This window comes from Mustela erminea, chromosome 20 (assembly GCF_009829155.1).
Source record: "Mustela erminea isolate mMusErm1 chromosome 20, mMusErm1.Pri, whole genome shotgun sequence".
NCBI classification, from domain to species: domain Eukaryota; kingdom Metazoa; phylum Chordata; class Mammalia; order Carnivora; family Mustelidae; genus Mustela; species Mustela erminea.
Window position 1 is genome coordinate 39,414,671 of NC_045633.1, and position 17,446 is coordinate 39,432,116.

At 40.2% G+C, this 17,446-nt stretch overlaps 1 protein-coding gene across 6 annotated transcripts in view; it reads right to left on the reverse strand.

Moving 5' to 3' along the window:
- Positions 1 to 17,446, reverse strand: part of TPST1 (tyrosylprotein sulfotransferase 1) — a 115,357-nt gene that overhangs the window by 4,837 nt on the left and 93,074 nt on the right. For 5 of the 6 annotated variants that reach the window (XM_032327354.1, XM_032327358.1, XM_032327356.1 and 2 more), the window contains exon 4: positions 4,942 to 4,992. In XM_032327354.1, coding sequence (XP_032183245.1) covers positions 4,942 to 4,992 — 51 coding nt within the window. Of the gene's footprint in view, positions 1 to 4,941; positions 4,993 to 12,812; positions 13,945 to 17,446 lie in introns of those variants that run through there. The other variant, XM_032327362.1, reaches the window with a different exon arrangement.

Below are 17,446 nucleotides of genomic sequence, written 5' to 3' on the forward strand. Positions count from 1 at the left end.
TTGTCTTTTGGTTCTGTCAACTGTTCTCTTTGCTGTGCAAAAGCTTTTTATCTTGATAAGTACCCATATTTCATTTTGCCCTTGGTTCCCTTGCCTTTGGCAATGTTTCTAGGAAGAAGTTGCTGTGATAGGTTGAAGAGGTTGCTGCTTGTGTTCTCCTCAAGGATTCTGATGGCTTCCGGTCTCACATTGAGGTCTTTCATCCATTTTGAGTCCATTTTTGTGTGTGGTATAAGAAATGGTCCAGTTTCAGTCTTCTGCATGTGGCTGTCCAATATTCCCAACACCATTTGGTAAAGAAACCTTTTTTCCATTGAACATTCTTCCCTGCTTTGTTGAAGATTAGTTGACCATAGAGTTGAGGGTCCATTTCTGGGCTCTTTATTCTGTTCCATTGATCTATGCATCTATTTTTGTGCCTATACTATACTATCTTGATGATTACAGCTTTGTAATACAGCTTGAAGTCCGGAATTGTGATGTTGCCAGCTTTCCTTTTCTTTTTCAATCTTCTTCTGGCTGTTTGGGGTCTTTTCTGGTTCCATACAAATTTTAGGATTATTTGTTTCATTTATGTGAAAAAAATCAAAAGTATTTTGATAGGGATTGCATTAATATGTAGGTTGCTGTCAGCAGTATAGACATTTTAACAATATTTGTTCTTCCAAACCATGAGCATGGAACGTTTTTCCATTTCTTTGTGCCTTCCTCAATTTCTTTCATGAGTATTCTATAGATTTCTGAGTACAGATCCTTTGTCTCTTTTGTTAGATTTATTCTTAAGTATCTTATGGTTTTGGGTGCAACTGTAAATGGGACTGGCTCCTTAATTTCTTATTCTTCTGTCTTATTCTTGGTGTAGAGAAATGAAACTGATTTCTGTGCATTGATTTTATATCCATACTGAATTCCTGTATGAGTTCTAGCAGTTTGGGATGGAGTCTTTTGGGTTTTCCACGTAAAGTAGCATATCATTTGCAAAGAGTGAGAATTTGGCTTCTTCTTTGCTGATTCAGAGGCCTTTAATTTCTTTTTGTTGTCTGATTGCTGAGGCTAGGTCGTCTAGCACAATATAGAATAGCAGTGGTGATAGTGGACATTCCTTTGGTCTTCCTGACCTTAGGGGAAAGCTCTCAGTTTGAGAATGACATTTGCTGTGGCTTCTTAAAGATGGCTTTGATGATATTGAGGTATGTACCCTCTATCCCTACACTGTGAAGAGTTTTGATCAAGAAAGGATGGTGTACTCAAATGCTTTTTCAGCATCTATTGAGAGTATCATATGGTTCTTGTTCTTTCTTTTATTAATGTAGTGTATGACACTGATTGATTTGCAGATGCTGAACCAACCTTGCAGCTCAGGAATAAATCCCACTTGGTTGTGGTGAATAATCCTATTAATGTGCTGTTGGATCCTATTAGCTAGTATTTTGGTGACAATTTTTGCAACCATGTTATCAGGGATATTGGTCTGTAATTCTCCTTTTTTATGGAGTCTTTGTCCGGTTTTGAGATCAAGATAATGCTGGCCTCAAAATGAGTTTAAAGGTTTTCCTTCTCAGGAATAGGTATTAATTCTTCTTTAAATGTTTGGTAGAATTCCCTGGGAAGCCGTCTGGCCCTGGGCTCTTGTTTCTTGGGAGATTTTTGATGACTGTTTCAATCTCCTTATTGGTTATGGGTCTGTTTTTCCTGGTTCAGTTTTGGTCGTTTATATGTCTCTAGGAATGCATACAATTCTTCCAGATTGTCAAATTTGCTGGTGTACACTTGCTCATAATATGTTCTCATAATTGTTTGCATTTCTTAGTGTTGGTTGTGATCTCTCCTCTTTCATTCATGATTTTAATAATTTGGGTCATTTCTCTTTTCTTTTTGATAAGTCTGTCCAGGGGTTTATCAATTTTATTAATCCTTTCAAAGAACCAGCTCATTAGTTTCATTAATCTAGTTTCATTAGTTAGTTTCATTAATCTAGTTTCATTAATCTGTTCTACTGTTCTTTTGGTTCCTATTTCATTGATTTCTACTCTGATCTTTATTATTTCTCTTCCCCTGCTGGGTTTCGGCTTTCTTTGCTATGCTTTCTCCAGCTCCTTTAGGTGTAGGGTTAGGTTTTGTACTTGAGACCTTTCTTGTTTCTTGAGAAAGGCTTGTATTGCTATATTCCTTCCTCTCAGGACCACCTTTGCTGATCCCAAAGACTTTGAACTGTTGTGTTTTCATTTTCATTTGTTTCCATGAATTTTAAAAATTCTTTAATTTCCTGGTTGAGCCATTCATTTTTTAGTAGGATGCTCTTTAACCTCCACCTATTTGAGTTCTTTCTAACTTTCCTTTTGTGACTGAATTCTAGTTCTGAAGCACTGTGATCTGAAAATATGCAGGGAATGATCCCCATCTTTTGGTATCAGTTGAGACCTGATTTGTGACCCAGGATGTGATCTGTTCTGGAGAATGTTCCATGTGCACTAGAGAGGAATATGTTTTCTGTTGCTTTGGGATGGAATATTCTTAATGTATCTGTTAAGTTCATCTGGTCCAGCGTGTCATTCAAAGCCCTTATTTCCTTGTTAATCTTTTGCTTAGATGATCTGTCCATTTCAGTGAGGGGGGGGGTATTAAAGTCCCTACTATTATTGTATTATTATTGATGTGTTTCTTTGTTATTAATTGGCTTATATAATTGGCTGCTCCCATGTTAGGTGCATAAATATTTACAACTGTTAGATCTTCCTGTTGGATAGAACCTTTAAGTATGATATAGTGTCCTTCCTTGTCTCTTATTACAGTGTTTGGTTTAAAATCTAATTTGACTGCCACCCCAGCTTTCTTTTTATGGCCATTACTATGATAAATGGTATTCAACCCCCTCATTTTAAATCTGGAGGTGTCTTTGGGTCTAAAATGAGCCTCTTGCAGAAGTGCAATGATGGGTCTTGCTCTTTTATCCAATCTGATATCCTGTGTCTTGGGGCATTTAGCCCATTTAAATTCAGAGTAATTATTGAAAGATATGTACCCTGTATTGCCTGTAAGGTGACTGTTACGGTATATTGTCTCTGTTTCTTCCTGGTCTATGTTACTTTTGGGCTTTCTCTTTGCATAGAGGACCACTTTCAGTATTTCTTATAGGGCTGGTTTGGTGATCACAAACTCTTTTAGTTTCTGTTTGTCCTGGAAGCTTTTTATCTCTCCTTCTATTTTCAATGACAGCCTGGCTGGATATAGTAGTTTTAGCTACATGTTCCTCTCATTTACTACCTTGAATATATCATGCCAGTCCTTTCTGGCCTGTCAGGTCTTTGTGGATAGGTCTGCTGCCAATCTAATGCTTCTCCTCTTGTAGATTTCAAACCCCTTGTCCCAAACTACTTTCAGGATTTTCTCTGTCTCTGAGATTTGTAAGTTGCACTAATATATGTTGGGGTATTGACCTTTTTTATTCATTTTGAAGGGATTCTCTGTGCCTCTTGGATTTTGATGGCTGTTTCCTTCCCCAAATTAGGGAGGTTCTTTGCTATAATTTGCTCTAATATATCTTCTGCCCCCTCTCTTCTTCCCGATTCTAATATTGTTTCACTTTATGGTATCACTTATCTCTCTAATTCTCTCCTTGTGATCCAATAGTTGTTTATCTCTCTTTTTCTCAGCTTCTTTATTCTCCATCATTTGGTCTTCTATATCACTAATTCTCTTTTCTGCCTCATTTATCCTAGCAGTTGGAGCCTCCATTTTTTTATTGTACCTCATTAATAGCCTTTTTTATTTCGACTTGGTTAGTTTTATTTATCCAGGAAGGGATTCTCTAGTATCTTCTATGCTTTTTTCAAGCCCAACTAGTATCTTTATAATCATTACTCTGAACTCTAGTTCCGACATTTTATTAATGTCCATGTTGATTAGATCCTCGGCAGTCAATACTGTTTTTTTTCCCCTGAGGTGAGTTTTTCCTTTTGTCATTTTCTCCAGAGAAAAATAGATGAACAAGAGAACAAAATGCTACAAGGGTAACAGTGACCCTAGAAAAATATAAACTAAACAAATCAGAAGAGATCTGGAACCAGGGGATTTAAAAAAAAAAAAAAAAAAAAAAAGTCTGGCTGGTCAATAGGACAGAGCCACCCATTAGCTTTTGAATTATTTTGGTCTGTTAGAAGAAACTGCCTCCAAAATTTTAAATAAAGGAAAACTTACATATATAGAAAAATAAGGGTAAATACAATGAAGGGTGGAATAGGACTGTAAAAATGAAAATTAGAAAAAATTTTTAAAAAGGAATTGATAAGATGTTGATTAAAAAAAAAGAAAGATTTTAAAAAGGGGGAGAATATGATCAGTCAGGTTAACAGAACAAAGCCATACACTAGATTTAGGGTATATTTTGGTCTGTTAAAAGAATCTGCATCCCAAAATTTTAAAGAAAAAAAAACATATATATCACACATACACACACACACACACACACACTCATACACACACAAGTTAAATACAATGAAGGGATAGACTGTGACTTCCAGAAAGTGGTCATTTTTCTGTTCATAGAGTTGCTGCTATTCTTTTCTTATATCTCCTGTTGTGTTCGTAGGTGTTCAGAATGGCTTGATAACTCTCTAGCTGAATTCTTGGGACCAGATGACATTTAGGTCTCCTATTCCTCCTCCATCTTGGAGCCTGCCTGCCAGGCTTCTTATATGTGGAATACTGTATGGTTTATACACCTCCAGCAATCAGATTTTAGTTATTGATAAAGTAGTTCCTTAATTCTGGAAGACACTGACACTGAGCTCTCTCAAATTAAGACACTGACACTGACCTCTCTCAAATTAAAACCAACAGTTACTGGAGGCCAATTTTTACCACCAGCACAGTACTCTTTAAAAAGATCCCTCTGACACAAGAGCCCATCTATCACATTAAGAACAGAAGCAGATACAGTACCTGAGGTTTTTCTTTAAGAAATTCAGGGAGCTGAAATTCTCCTTTATAGACCTGGGGGAAAAAAAAAGCCAACTGTGAATTTAAGGAAACAGTGTCATCATCACTTCACGATATTTGCAATGCCTGATGGTGGATGGATTTACTGCTTCATTCTCAGTGAGTTTTAGAATGTTAGTTTAAAAACAGTTAACATTGAAGGACTGAGTGAAATTCCCACTCACTCTGGTCTCAACTCTTGTACATTTGCCTGTGTGCTCCCAAATGTGGGCTGGCTTGGAGAGGCCTCAGAGTATCTGAAGTAGAAAAAAAGCATCCTAACATTCCAAGCCCCAATCATTTTAGCTGAGAAAGAAAACAAGCCCTGGGCCATCTCTCTCAAGCAACCAACAGAGAATTCACACAATTCAGGAACAGACTCCTCCTGATATCCTTTTGAAATCTTCACCAATACAAATCTTAGATTTATTTCAAATTTTCTTTTCTTTCTGATTTTTTTCTTTTTTTTTTTTTTTGTTAAAAATTTTACTTATCTGAAAGAGAGAGAGAGAAATAGTGATAGCGATAGCAAGAGAAAGCACGAGCAGAGAGAAGTGGGAGAAGCAGTTTCCCTGCTGAGCAGGGAGCCTGATGCAGGGGTTGATCCCAGGACCTGAGCCAAAGTCTTACCTAACTGACCCACCTAGGTGCCCCCTGCCAATTTACTTCTCTTAATGTCCCCTATATTCTCATAATAATTTGAATATTAGAATATGAAATGAAATGATAGGGCGCCTGGGTGGCTCGGTGGGTTAAGCTACTGCCTTTGGCTCAGGTCATGATCTCAGGGTCCTGGGATTGAGTCCCGCATCGGGCTCTCTGCTCAGCGGGGAGCCTGCTTCCTCCTCTCTCTCTCTGCCTGCCTCTCTGCCTACTTGTGATCTCTGTCAAATAAATAAATAAAATCTTTAAAAAAAAAAGAATATGAAATGATATATAAAGTTATATACTTTAAACCTCATAAAATCTTATAATTAAAAACTTACACTTTTTTTTTAAGATTTTATTTATTTGAGGGGCCCCTGGGTGGCTCAGTCATTAAGTGTCTGCCTTCAACTCAGGTCATGATCCCAGGGTCCTGGGATCGAGTCCCGTATCGGAGGTCCCTGCTCAGAGGGAAACCTGCTTCTCCCTCTCCCACTCCCCCTGCTTCTGTTCCCTCTCTCCATTTGTGTCTCTCTGTCAAATAAATAAATAAATAAATAAATCTTTAAAAAAAAAAAAAAGATTTTATTTATTTGAGAGAGAGAGCATGAAAGGGGAAAAGGTCAGAGGGAGAAGCAGACTCCCCGTGGAGCTGGGAGCCTGATGTGGAACTTGATACAGGGACTCTGGGATCATGACCTGAGCTGAAGGCAGTTGCATAACCAACTGAGCCACCCAGGTGCCCTACCCTTTTCAGTATATAAAATTAGGTTGCTTTATTTTATTTTAAATATTTTATTTGTTTTTAACTCAGAGAGAGCATGTGCAAAAGCAGGGGGAGTGGCAGGCAGAAGGAGAAGCAGGTTCCCTGTTGAGCAGGGAGCCAGATGTGGGACTTGGTCCCAGGACCCTAGGATCATGACCTGAGCCAAAGGCAGCCGCTTAACCTGCTGAGCCACCCAGGCAACCTTAAAATTATGTTTTAATACAAGCAATAATAAGGAAATAACTTTGAAAAATAACACCATTTACAACATCGAAAAACCTCCACCAGATACCTAAGAATAATTCTAACACAAGATGTATAAGATCTTTACACAGAAAACTATAAAACATTATTGAGAGAAATTAAAGACCAAATAAACAGAGAGACCACTTACAGGGGTTAGAAAAATCAGTATAGTAAGGATGTTCATTCTCCTCAACAAAGGAATTCCAATCAAAATTCTAGCATACATTTTTTTAAAAAAAGATTTTATTTATTTACTTATTTGACAGAGATCACAAGTAGGTAGAGAGACAGGCAGATAGAGAGGGGGAAGCAGGGTCCCTGCTGAGCAGAGAGCCCAAAGTGGGGCTCTATCTCAGGACCCTGGGATCATGACCTGAGCCGAAGGCAGAGGTTTTAACCCACTCAGCCACCCAGTTGCCCCAATTCTAGCACACATTTTTGGGCAGGGGGGAAGAGGTGATTTTAAGCTGATTGCAAGTTATATGGAAATGCACAGAGCCAAGAATAATCAAAATAATCTTAAAAAGAACAAAGTGAGGGACTTACTCTACTAGATATTAAGGTGTATTGTTATACAGCTATAATAAGCCAATTATATAGCTCATACATATACACACATATAGTTATAATTCTTATAATATATTTTAATATATATTATTACATATATAAAGATAATAATTAAGTCACACAGAAGACAGAAAAGCTTTGGTACAAGTATGGACAAACATATCAATGAAACAGAATGAAGAACCTAGAAACAGACCCTTGTATACAGATACTTGGTTAACAATAAAGATGGCACTGCAAGCAATGCAATTAGAATGAATGAATAAATAAGTGTGGTATATAATGATACTGAATAGCAATTACGTAAAATGAACTACTGCTATGATAATAGCACAGATGAATCCCAGCACATATGAGGAGGGGGATAAAAGCCAGGTCCCTAAAAATCACATACATGTCTCCATTTAAAATACTTCAAAGTTTGTAAAATGGCAAAACAACTTCATGATGTTAGAAATCAGGATACTGTTTACTCTGGGGAGGAGGGAGGCAGTTGTGATTGGGAAGGATATGAAAGAGGCTTCCAGGGTACTGGAAGTTTTGTCTTTATACCAATTGTGAAGGTGTACTTTTTTTTTCTTATAAAGGGTATTTATTTATTTATTTATTTGTCAGAGAGAGAGAGAGAGAGAGCAAGCACATATATGGGTACCAATTGTGAAGGTGTACTCTCTCTTTTTTTTTTTTAAAGGATATTTATTTATGTATTTATTTGTCAGAGAGAGAGGGCAAGCACAAGCAGGGGGAGCAGCAGGCAGAGGGAGAAGCAGGCTCCCCGCTGAGCAAGGAACCTGGCAAGGGACTCAATCCCAGGACACTGGGATCATGACCTGAGCTGAAGGCAGATACCGAACGAACTGAGCCACCCAGACATCCTAGGTTGTACCATTTATATAGCTATGATTTGTGTAATTTTTCTGTAAGTTATATACTTCAACAACAAAACTGAACAAATTAAGCCAGTAACTTAATGCTAAAAATTTACTGCCAACACACACAAATACACACTCTTTAAATACCAGGATGTTTGTTTCAACACTGCAAAAGCAAAAAAGCTGGGAACTATTTGTGCCAATCAAAAGTAAAGAAGGTCTCCATGAGCCAAAGTTTGATAACTGATGAACTTGAGAAAGTATGGTGAGAAACTACAGATGGTTACTGGGAAGACAGTCACTGAATAGTCTCTCCGAGCAAAAATAAAGCTTCTGAATGGTGAATCCTAAAGCCCACAGACCTAAGGGATTCTTCCTTGGTTATAAGATGACTGATCGACTTCTAAAAGCAGCTTTCCCTAAGAAACTCAGAGAATGAATGTCCTTTCTGCCTGTCTCTTTCTCTGCAGTTTCTGAAACTTCCGTTCTTTCCCGTCCCATAGATGACTACGTTAAAACAGAGATGTCGGATTTGGGGATACAGGCACGTCTTCAGAGACGCATCACAGTGGAAGTTAAGGGGGGGCAGGATAACAACACCGCATCTGTCAGGGCTGTTTCAAAAGCTACTAGCATCTCTTTCAGACCCTTGAATAATCCCAGGTCATGGGGGCGGCGGTGGAGTGGGGGGGTCTGGTCTAGTTGCTCCCTGAAGAACTCCTCTTACTCTGCATGTAAGAGTCTTTTCTGTTCTACCCTATCACCACAGCCCCAAAATTGTTCCGGCTTCCTGCACAGCGCTCCTCGTACCCCCAGATTACTGAGCTATAACTGCCATACAACATCGTATTACTTTCTGATTAGCTTTCTGATGTAGGAAGGATCTAAGCCCCTGGAGTTGTGTTTCATGTTAATTCTGACTTCCACTGTGCCCATCTGCAAGCGAACACAAGAACCAGTGCAGGGGCTCAAGCCAAGTGGATGTTTTTCTTGTTCCTCTTTGTGTGTTTGTTTGTTTGTTTTTTCCCACCAGATTCTCAGGTAGGGAATCTCTCCTTCTCCCTCTAGTCACGGTTCCCAACCCCCATCTTCCAAGCATACGCTACTCAGGCTTAGTTAGGGTCCTGTGTCCTGGCTGCATCACTGAACAGAACAAGGCTCATTTGTCCTAGTCCCTCTTCCAGTTAGTGGGTTAGGTCCTCACGCAACTTTTCTTATATTCCTCATATCCTCCGACTCCAAAAACCGGCTCTCCTCTCCTTTAGCTAGATTCTTCTACCAGAATTCAAGCAGAAGGTTCAGTGAAAGCCCAGCGGGTTACCCAGCACTTCGCTGGCAGAGTGAGGCTTAGAAGGCCCCACCCAGCACGGTCAGGACAGAAAAGATGAGTGGGAACATGAAATATTGTGAGTCTTCCAGGAAGCAATAGTTCCAGAGAGATAAGGCTTATATGAAAGGGGGAAACACCCCAAATTACATGTCACAGATTTCATAAAAACAAACCAAAAAGGGGTCAGGATAAGACATCAGATAAAAGGCTAATCAAAAAATAAGTGGAAAGCTGCCTCCCTTCATTATCCTTTAGGGAACAAATGCTTCACAAGAGAGAAACTATGGCACATAGAAGAACGCTTTCTACTGACAAAGCAATTCCTAGTTAGTGCAGGAAACCCAGCACTACGTTGCCTGTAAAAACTGCAAAATCAGGGATGGAATTTCCTTTGGTTAAATGAACAGTAATTCTGGACATGCTATTCTCTGGTACTAATGGACTGAGCACTGTGCTTGACAGCAATGAGCCAGGCACTCAGAATCCAAACCTTCCTACTGATCCCTCTCACCTCAGGCCCCAAAGGCACGATGAGGAGGAAAAAGTAGGCTCCTGACATGGAGGGCTCACTGGGGAATAAAAGGAGTAAGAACAGCCGTTAACAGTACTGCCTCAGGTTCGGGTTAAGCGCGTGCTTCCTATGTATTATCTCACTGAATCCCACAGTCTCTGCAGGGAGGTGTTATTTGTTCTTATTTTACAAATGAAGCAACTAAGTCACAGAGAACTAAGTAGTTTGCCCAGTGTAGTGAAATGGGAAGCAAATAGGTACCATGATTGAACCTGCATTCTAAAAGGGTCACCCTAATTGCTCTGTTTACATTGTAGAGGGCCTAGGAGAGCAGCATGGAGGTTACAGCAGTAATCCAAACAAGAGAGGATGACAAGGAGGTGGTGAGAAGTGGTAAGTATGTCGGTCTTTATTTTTCTATATTATACAGATCAGATGTGGGGTGTGAGAGAGAAGTAGTCAAGGATCATTCCAAGGTTTTTGGCCTAAGCAACTACTAGTGGAAATATGGAGTTGCCATTAACTGAATTAGGAAATGTTCTGGCTCCAGCGTATTTTCAGGGGAAGATCAATAGCTCAGTTTTGGGTATGTTGAGCTTGAGATGTCTACTGGACAATAAATGAAAATGTCAAGTCACCAACTGGATATACAAGCCTAGAGTTCACAGAAGCCTGGGTTGGAATATATATATATTTGAAAATCATCAATTTACAGATGGTGTTTAAAACCTTGATACCTGAAAAGATAACCCAGGGGCTCAGGGTAGAGAAACAACAGCAGAGGACTTAAGACTGAGATATGGGGGCATTTTGGCATGAAGAAGTCAGAGGGAAGTGGAAGAAACAGCAAAGACTGAAAAGAAGCTACCAGTAACACAGAAGGAAAACTTAGAAAGTGGTGTCCTTAAAACCAAGTGAACGAAACCTATCGAGGAGGAAGTAATCAATTGTACCAAAAAGAGGCTGGGAGCTAAGACGGTAACTGACCAGTCAATATAGCAACATGAAGGTCACCGTCCATTTGACAAGAGCAAATTAAGTAGAACGGTAGCTGTAAAATTCTGTATGGAGTGGATGTAAAATAGAAAATGGACAGGAACTGGAGACAAGGGAGTACAGAAAACGTCAGTTCTGATGTAAAAGGAAGCAAAGAAATGAACGGCAGGGCTGGACAACGAGAGTCAAGGAGCATGGGGCTGCGTGTGCGTGTTACTTAGGACAGAAGACCTAAGGGTTTATCTGTTGGTTGACAGGAAAGGTCCTGCTGGAGAGCAAAATCCAATGATGCAGGAGACGTGGGGAGATGGAACTGGGTACCCACGGGAAGGAAACGCCTTCAGATAGAAGCATGGACACGGACTCCTGTTACCCACTTTCTATTATGAGAGATGAGGAGATCAGGGCTGCGACACTCCCCTCTACTACTCTCTCAAAAACTACGTAATAATTTCTGGTTAAGGTCACATTCTGTAAGTTTCCACTATTATGACAATATAAATACCACGTATTTACATTTTCTTACACAACTTATTTGTTGTTATTGTAGCTAGAGTTAGTAATAACCTCATATATTTTTAAATTAGACTCGACTTTTTAAGAGTTTTTTTTAAAGATTTTATTTATTTATTTGACAGGATAAGCAAGATCAAAAGTAGGCAGAGAGACAGGCAGAGAGAGAAGGGAAGCAGGCTCCCCGCTGAGCAGAGAGCCTGATGCGGGGCTCGATCCGAGGACCCTGAGATCATGACCTGAGCCCAAGGCAGACACTTACCCCCCTGAGCTACCCAAGTGCCCCTTGACTCTAGCTTTTAGAGCAGTTTTAGGTTTACGGAAAAACTGAGCCAAAAGTAGAATCCCCATGTGTCCTCTCCCTCTCCTACAGTTCTCCCTATTAAAATCTTGCTCTTATAACTGCGGTACATTTGTTGCAATTAATGAACTGGGATTCACTGACTGTTACTAATTAAAGTCTTCAGTTTGCACTAAGGTCCACTCTTTGTGTTGTACTTTCTATGGGTTTTGATGAATGCGTAATGACAGATACCCACTGTCCATTAAATGCAGAATCGTCCCGTTACCGTAAAACCCCGTGCCCCACTTACTTACCCCTCCCTACCTTCCCCCAATCTTTTTACTCTCTTCAATTTTGCCTTTTCACAATGTCACAGAGTTGGAATCATAAAATATGCAGCCTTTTCTTTTTTTTTATGATTTTTTTTAAAAAAAGATTTTATTTATTTGAGAGAGAAAGAGCACAACACAAGTTGGGGGGGTGCAGAGAGAGAGGGAGAAGCAGACTCCCCATTGAGGAGGGAGTCCAATGCAGGGCTCGATCCCAGGACCCCACGGTCGTGACCTGAGCCGAGGATAGGCATTTAACCAACCGAGGCACCGAGGTGGCCCTCTATAGCATTTCCTTTTGAGTCTGTCAGTTCCATGTCTATGCCTATATGTCCCCGGTGTTCTTGCATGTCAGCCATTTCCCATCAAAGTCCTTACCATATTCATCATAGCTCTTTTAAGAATTTTTTAAAAATTTATTTATTTGGGGGCGCCTGGGTGGCTCCATGGGTTAAAGCCTCTGCCTTTGGCTCAGGTCATGATCCCAGGGTCCTGGGATCGAGCCCCACATCAGGCTCTCTGCTCGGCAGGGAGCCTGCTTCCTCCTCACTCTCTGCCTCTCTGCCTACTTGTGATCTGTCAAGTAAATAAATAAAATCTTTAAAAAAAAATTATTTATTTGTTAGAGAGAGAGAGAGAAGCACAGGCAGACAGAGCAGCAGGCAGAGGCAGAGGGAGAAGCAGGCTCCCCGCCGAGCAAGGAGCCCGATGTGGGCCTCGATCCCAGGATGCTGGGATCATGACCTGAACCGAAGGCTGCTGCTTAACCCACTGAGCCACCCAGGCATCCCTCATCATAGCTATTTTAAGTACTCAGTCTGGTAATTCCAAAATTTCTGGCATATATCCAGTTTCAATACTTTCTATTGTCTCTTCCAACTGTTTATTTATTTATTTTTTTTGCTTTTAGCACATCTTGTAGGTTTGTTTTCGTCACAAGTGGGCATGATATACTGAGTAAAAGGGGTAGGGCAAGTAAGCCTTCGGTGTGTGGTTTTACGTTTATCTGGCTAGAAATGAGCCCGTGATTACTGGTTGTTGGAGCTACGTATCAGAAGCTAAAATTTTTCAAGTGTCCTTGTTTTTGTACTCCTTGTTGCTCTTCTTTTAAAAGTAGAATCTGAGCATTGTAGTTCTTTTAGTAGTAACGCACTGTTACTGCACAAGAGCCTGACTGGCGTGGTGGTAGGGCATGTGTGTTTAAGGACTGGGGGAGAAAGCGTTCTATAATCCCATAATCACATCTAAGTATTTTAGTGAGCCTGTGTGCCTCGGTCGGAACCATTGTAAGTGCTTCTCAGCTTCCCCTCCTCTGACTCTTTTAGGTAAGACAGGAAAACTGGAGGGTCTAGAGTTGGGTAGTCGGTTGGTTAGACTTTGGCAGAACAGTCTACTCGAAGGCAAGCTGTTCTAAATGTCCCAATCTTATTTTAAAATGGTGACTTTCCCCTTCCCTCTGTCAGAGCACCAGAGGCTTTATCTCTGATCTTTATTCTGAGAACCTTGTGGGGCTCCCTAAGACTGTGCCCCCAGAGTTTCTGAACTCTCAATCTTTTGAACTCTCCCCGAGCCTCTGGCGATTCATCGCTTACACGTCTATGAACTCCCAACAGCACTGCCTTCAGCGGCAGACTTCCGCTCTAGGCAATCTACGACTCTTGGCGTTTACATTCCCTCTTCCATTTTTTCCCCCTTTCCCCAAACGTCCTTCCTGAATCCCTCCATTCACTTCCAACTGAACTGCTTGTTCTCCAGCTTTCCCGCTCAGGTGTTGTCTTGGGATTTTTCTAGGAACATCCATCTTAGGTATTCATTCTTCATACCTCTACGGTTCTGATTCCCACTTCCTTGCCCAGGTCTTCCATTTACTTGGTTAATCCTCCATCTTTGGTACATTCTTCAGTAGCTCCTGAGAAAGGGTGTAATAAGAAGCAAATCTTTGTGGTGCCTGGGGGGCTCAGTCAGTTGTGTCCAACTCTTTTTTTTTTTTAAGATTTTATTTTTTTATTTAACAGAGAGAGAGAGAGAGAGAGAGATCAAAGCAGGTAGAGAGAGAGGAAGGGAAGCAGGCTCCCCGACGAGCAGAAAGCCGGATGTGGGCCTCGATCCCAGGACCTAAGATCACGACCCGAGCCAAAGGCAGAGGTTTTAACCCACTGAGCCACCCAGACGCCCCCAGCTGTGTCCAACTCTTGACTTCAGATCCGGTCACAGTGTCAGGGTCGCGAGATCAAGCACCAAGTCGGCCTCTGCTTCAGATGCTCTACCTCTGCTCTCCCCACCCCTCTCTTTAAAATAAATAAGTAAATCCTTTTTTAAAAAAGGCAAATCTTTTGTGAATATATTTATTTTATCCTAATACTTGATTGAAAGTTTATCTGGTTATATAATTCTGACAAATAATTTTCTCTTTGAAATTAGAGCATTACTCAAATCTTCTCCTTTCCCATGTTTGGGTTGACAAGGCGGATATGATTCTAATGGCTGGTCCTTTCTATGTGACCTCTGCTTTCACTCTAGAAGTTTGAAAAATTTTCTTCTTATCCCTAGTGTTCTATAATTTTATGATAGATTTAAGATTTGTTTTTAAAGATTTTGTTTGACAGAGACAGAGAGAGCAAGAGAGGGAACACAAGCTGGGGCAGTGGGACAGGGAGAAGCAGGCTTCCCGCTGAGCAGGAAGCCCGATGCGGGGCTCGATCCCAGGACCCCGGGATCATGACCTGAGCCAAAGGCAGACGCTTAATGACTGAGTCACCCAGACGTCCCATGATTATGTGTCTTGATGAGATTCGTTTTCTTCACCAACTTACTGGAGATGCATGTCCTTCTGTTTCTGGAAATGTCCTTTTATTAAAATTTTGATAATTTCCTCCTTATCACTTTATTTTTCTTCAATTAGTCAAACACTGGAATACCTAAATAAAGCTTCTAATTTTTTTCCTCCCTCCAAGTCATCTGTTGGTCTTTTTGCTCTACTTTCTAAGAGATTTTCTCAACTTTACTTATTTTTTTTCTTTTATTGATTTTAATTTTTATCTCATTTTACTTTATTTATTCATTTGACACAGAGAGAGAGATCACAAGTAGGCAGAGAGGCAGGGAGAGGCAGAGAGGGAAGCAGGCTCCCTGCTGAGCAGAGAGTCCGATGTGGGGCTCGATCCCAGGACCCTGAGATCATGACCTGAGCCAAAGGCAGAGGCCCAACCCACTGAGCCACCCAGGCGCCCCAAATTATTTTAAAGTTACAGATACCATGCTCCTTCAGCATACACCTCTAAGAATAAGAGCATTCTTCTACATAAACCACTGTTTTAAAATTTAAAGACACACGTATGCTATAAACCCAAAACATATATAATTTACTTTTTTATTTGAGTGATTTCTTTGGAAATTGTGTCTGTTGCCCGTCGTAGCCTCTCAAATGGAAGCACACTGTCAGTACAAGTAAAAGCTGTAAAGCTTTTGAATATGTGGAACTCACATACTTACATGCATTTCTTTCAGACTTTTAAGTGTTTTGCTCTATGAGTGGCTCAAAAGCAGTGCAGTAACCTTTATAACTTGTTAGACACAGACCTGGAAGGCCTACTAGAGAGGGCAAAGGCAGAACTGAGCAAGCAATCCCTGTGTACTCAGGCTTTGAGAAACTGCCTTCAGACTCACAAAGTATTAGAGCTCAGAGGGGAGCAGTTTCAAACCTCTTAGTCTTTCCTTGTACCTCCAGTCTCTTACAGAAAATTAACAGTAAAGCTAAAGATTTAGCTTAGAGAAATTACATTTCTCTCCTTTTTAAAAAATCTTTTCCTCTGTACAACATAGAATGTGTTCCTCTATTTAGCAATTCCATAAAAAGTGGTTTGCTGCCTCCAGACACAAGTTACCTACCTAACTTCAGAGAATGTACCTAGTATGGGTGTGCCTTCGTACATGGAGAAAGAACGCTGACCAAAAAAAAAAAAAAAAAAAGCCGGCTGAGAAAACACACCTATAGTTAACCTCAATCTTCATCTACAGAACCGCAGTCAACTTTCCGTGCTTCACAGCCAAGATGCACAGGAGATTTGCAGAACTTCTCTACCACGAAAGATAGAGACCAAAAGAAAGAGAAAAAGGGATCACAGAGGAAATAAAAACAATATAATGAGAAAAAGAAAATGTAAACGAACTATAATTAATATTCTTGTAGAAATAAGATGAAGGAATAAGAATAATATGGGTTTGTTTGTTTGTTTGTTTGTTTTTAAAGATTTTGTTTATTTGCGCGAGAGAAGAGAAGCACGGATTGCTGTAGGCAGAATGGGCAGAGCAGGCAGAGGGAGAAGCAGGCTTCCCGCTGAGCAGGAGCCGGATGTGGGACTGTCATCCCAAGGCCCTAGGATCATGACCTGGGCCGAAGGTAGACGCTTAGCCAACTGAGCCACCCAGGCATCCCAAGATGGTTTTTGTTTTGTTTTGTTTTTTTAAACAACAACAGAAGCAGAGAATTTAAAATTTGGAAACTTAAGAATAGGAGACCTGAAATTTAAAATCAGTAAAAGAGGGCGCCTGCTCAGCGGGGAGCCTGCTTCCCCCACTCTCTCTGCCTGCCTCTCTGCCTATTTGTGATCTCTGTCTGTCAAATAAATAAATAAATCTTTAAAAATTTTTAAAGTAATTCAGCAGCAGCAACAGCAGCAACAAAAAAAGCATGTATGTGTACATGCACATGTACATGGAGAGATGAACAGATGAAACAACTACGGCAAAATTTCAACTAATGATCTATGTTAAAGGCATATGACGTCCTTCAGATTTTTCTCTAAGTATAAAAAGGTTGGAGAAAATCAGGGGACCAAGACAATTTTCAACACAACAAATAGATTAACTTTACAAAGCTAACTGGATTATAAGAAATATACAATCTGCATATGGGCTGAAACTGAGGATTACACTCAGATGTCAGCCACTTGCTCTGTAAAAGGCCAGTGAGTAAATATTTAAAGCTTTGAGGACCACACAGTCACTTTCTAAGCTACTCAATTCTGCAAAAGTGCAGAAACACACATAGACAATATATAAATAAAAAAACACCGTGAACTCTAATAAAACTTTATTTACAAAGGCCACATTTGGCCTGTGGGCTGTGAAGTGCCAATCCCTGCTTTAACTCAAAATATTCTTTCAAAATAGAGAATTTTCAACAATCTCCAGAAACAGATACTAATGACCATATTATGTGCTAAGCACTACACTAGGCACTACAGACTTTAGGTGTTGCTTTTGCTTATCATTTTCGATAAAATGTGTGTGTGTGTGCACATACAAAGGTTAAAAGTTAATCTCACAACCCGTGGTTTTGAGTTCAAATTTCACTGTAAACTCCAGTTTACTCTTCCTTCTTTCTGTAAACCCACTATAAACTCTATAAT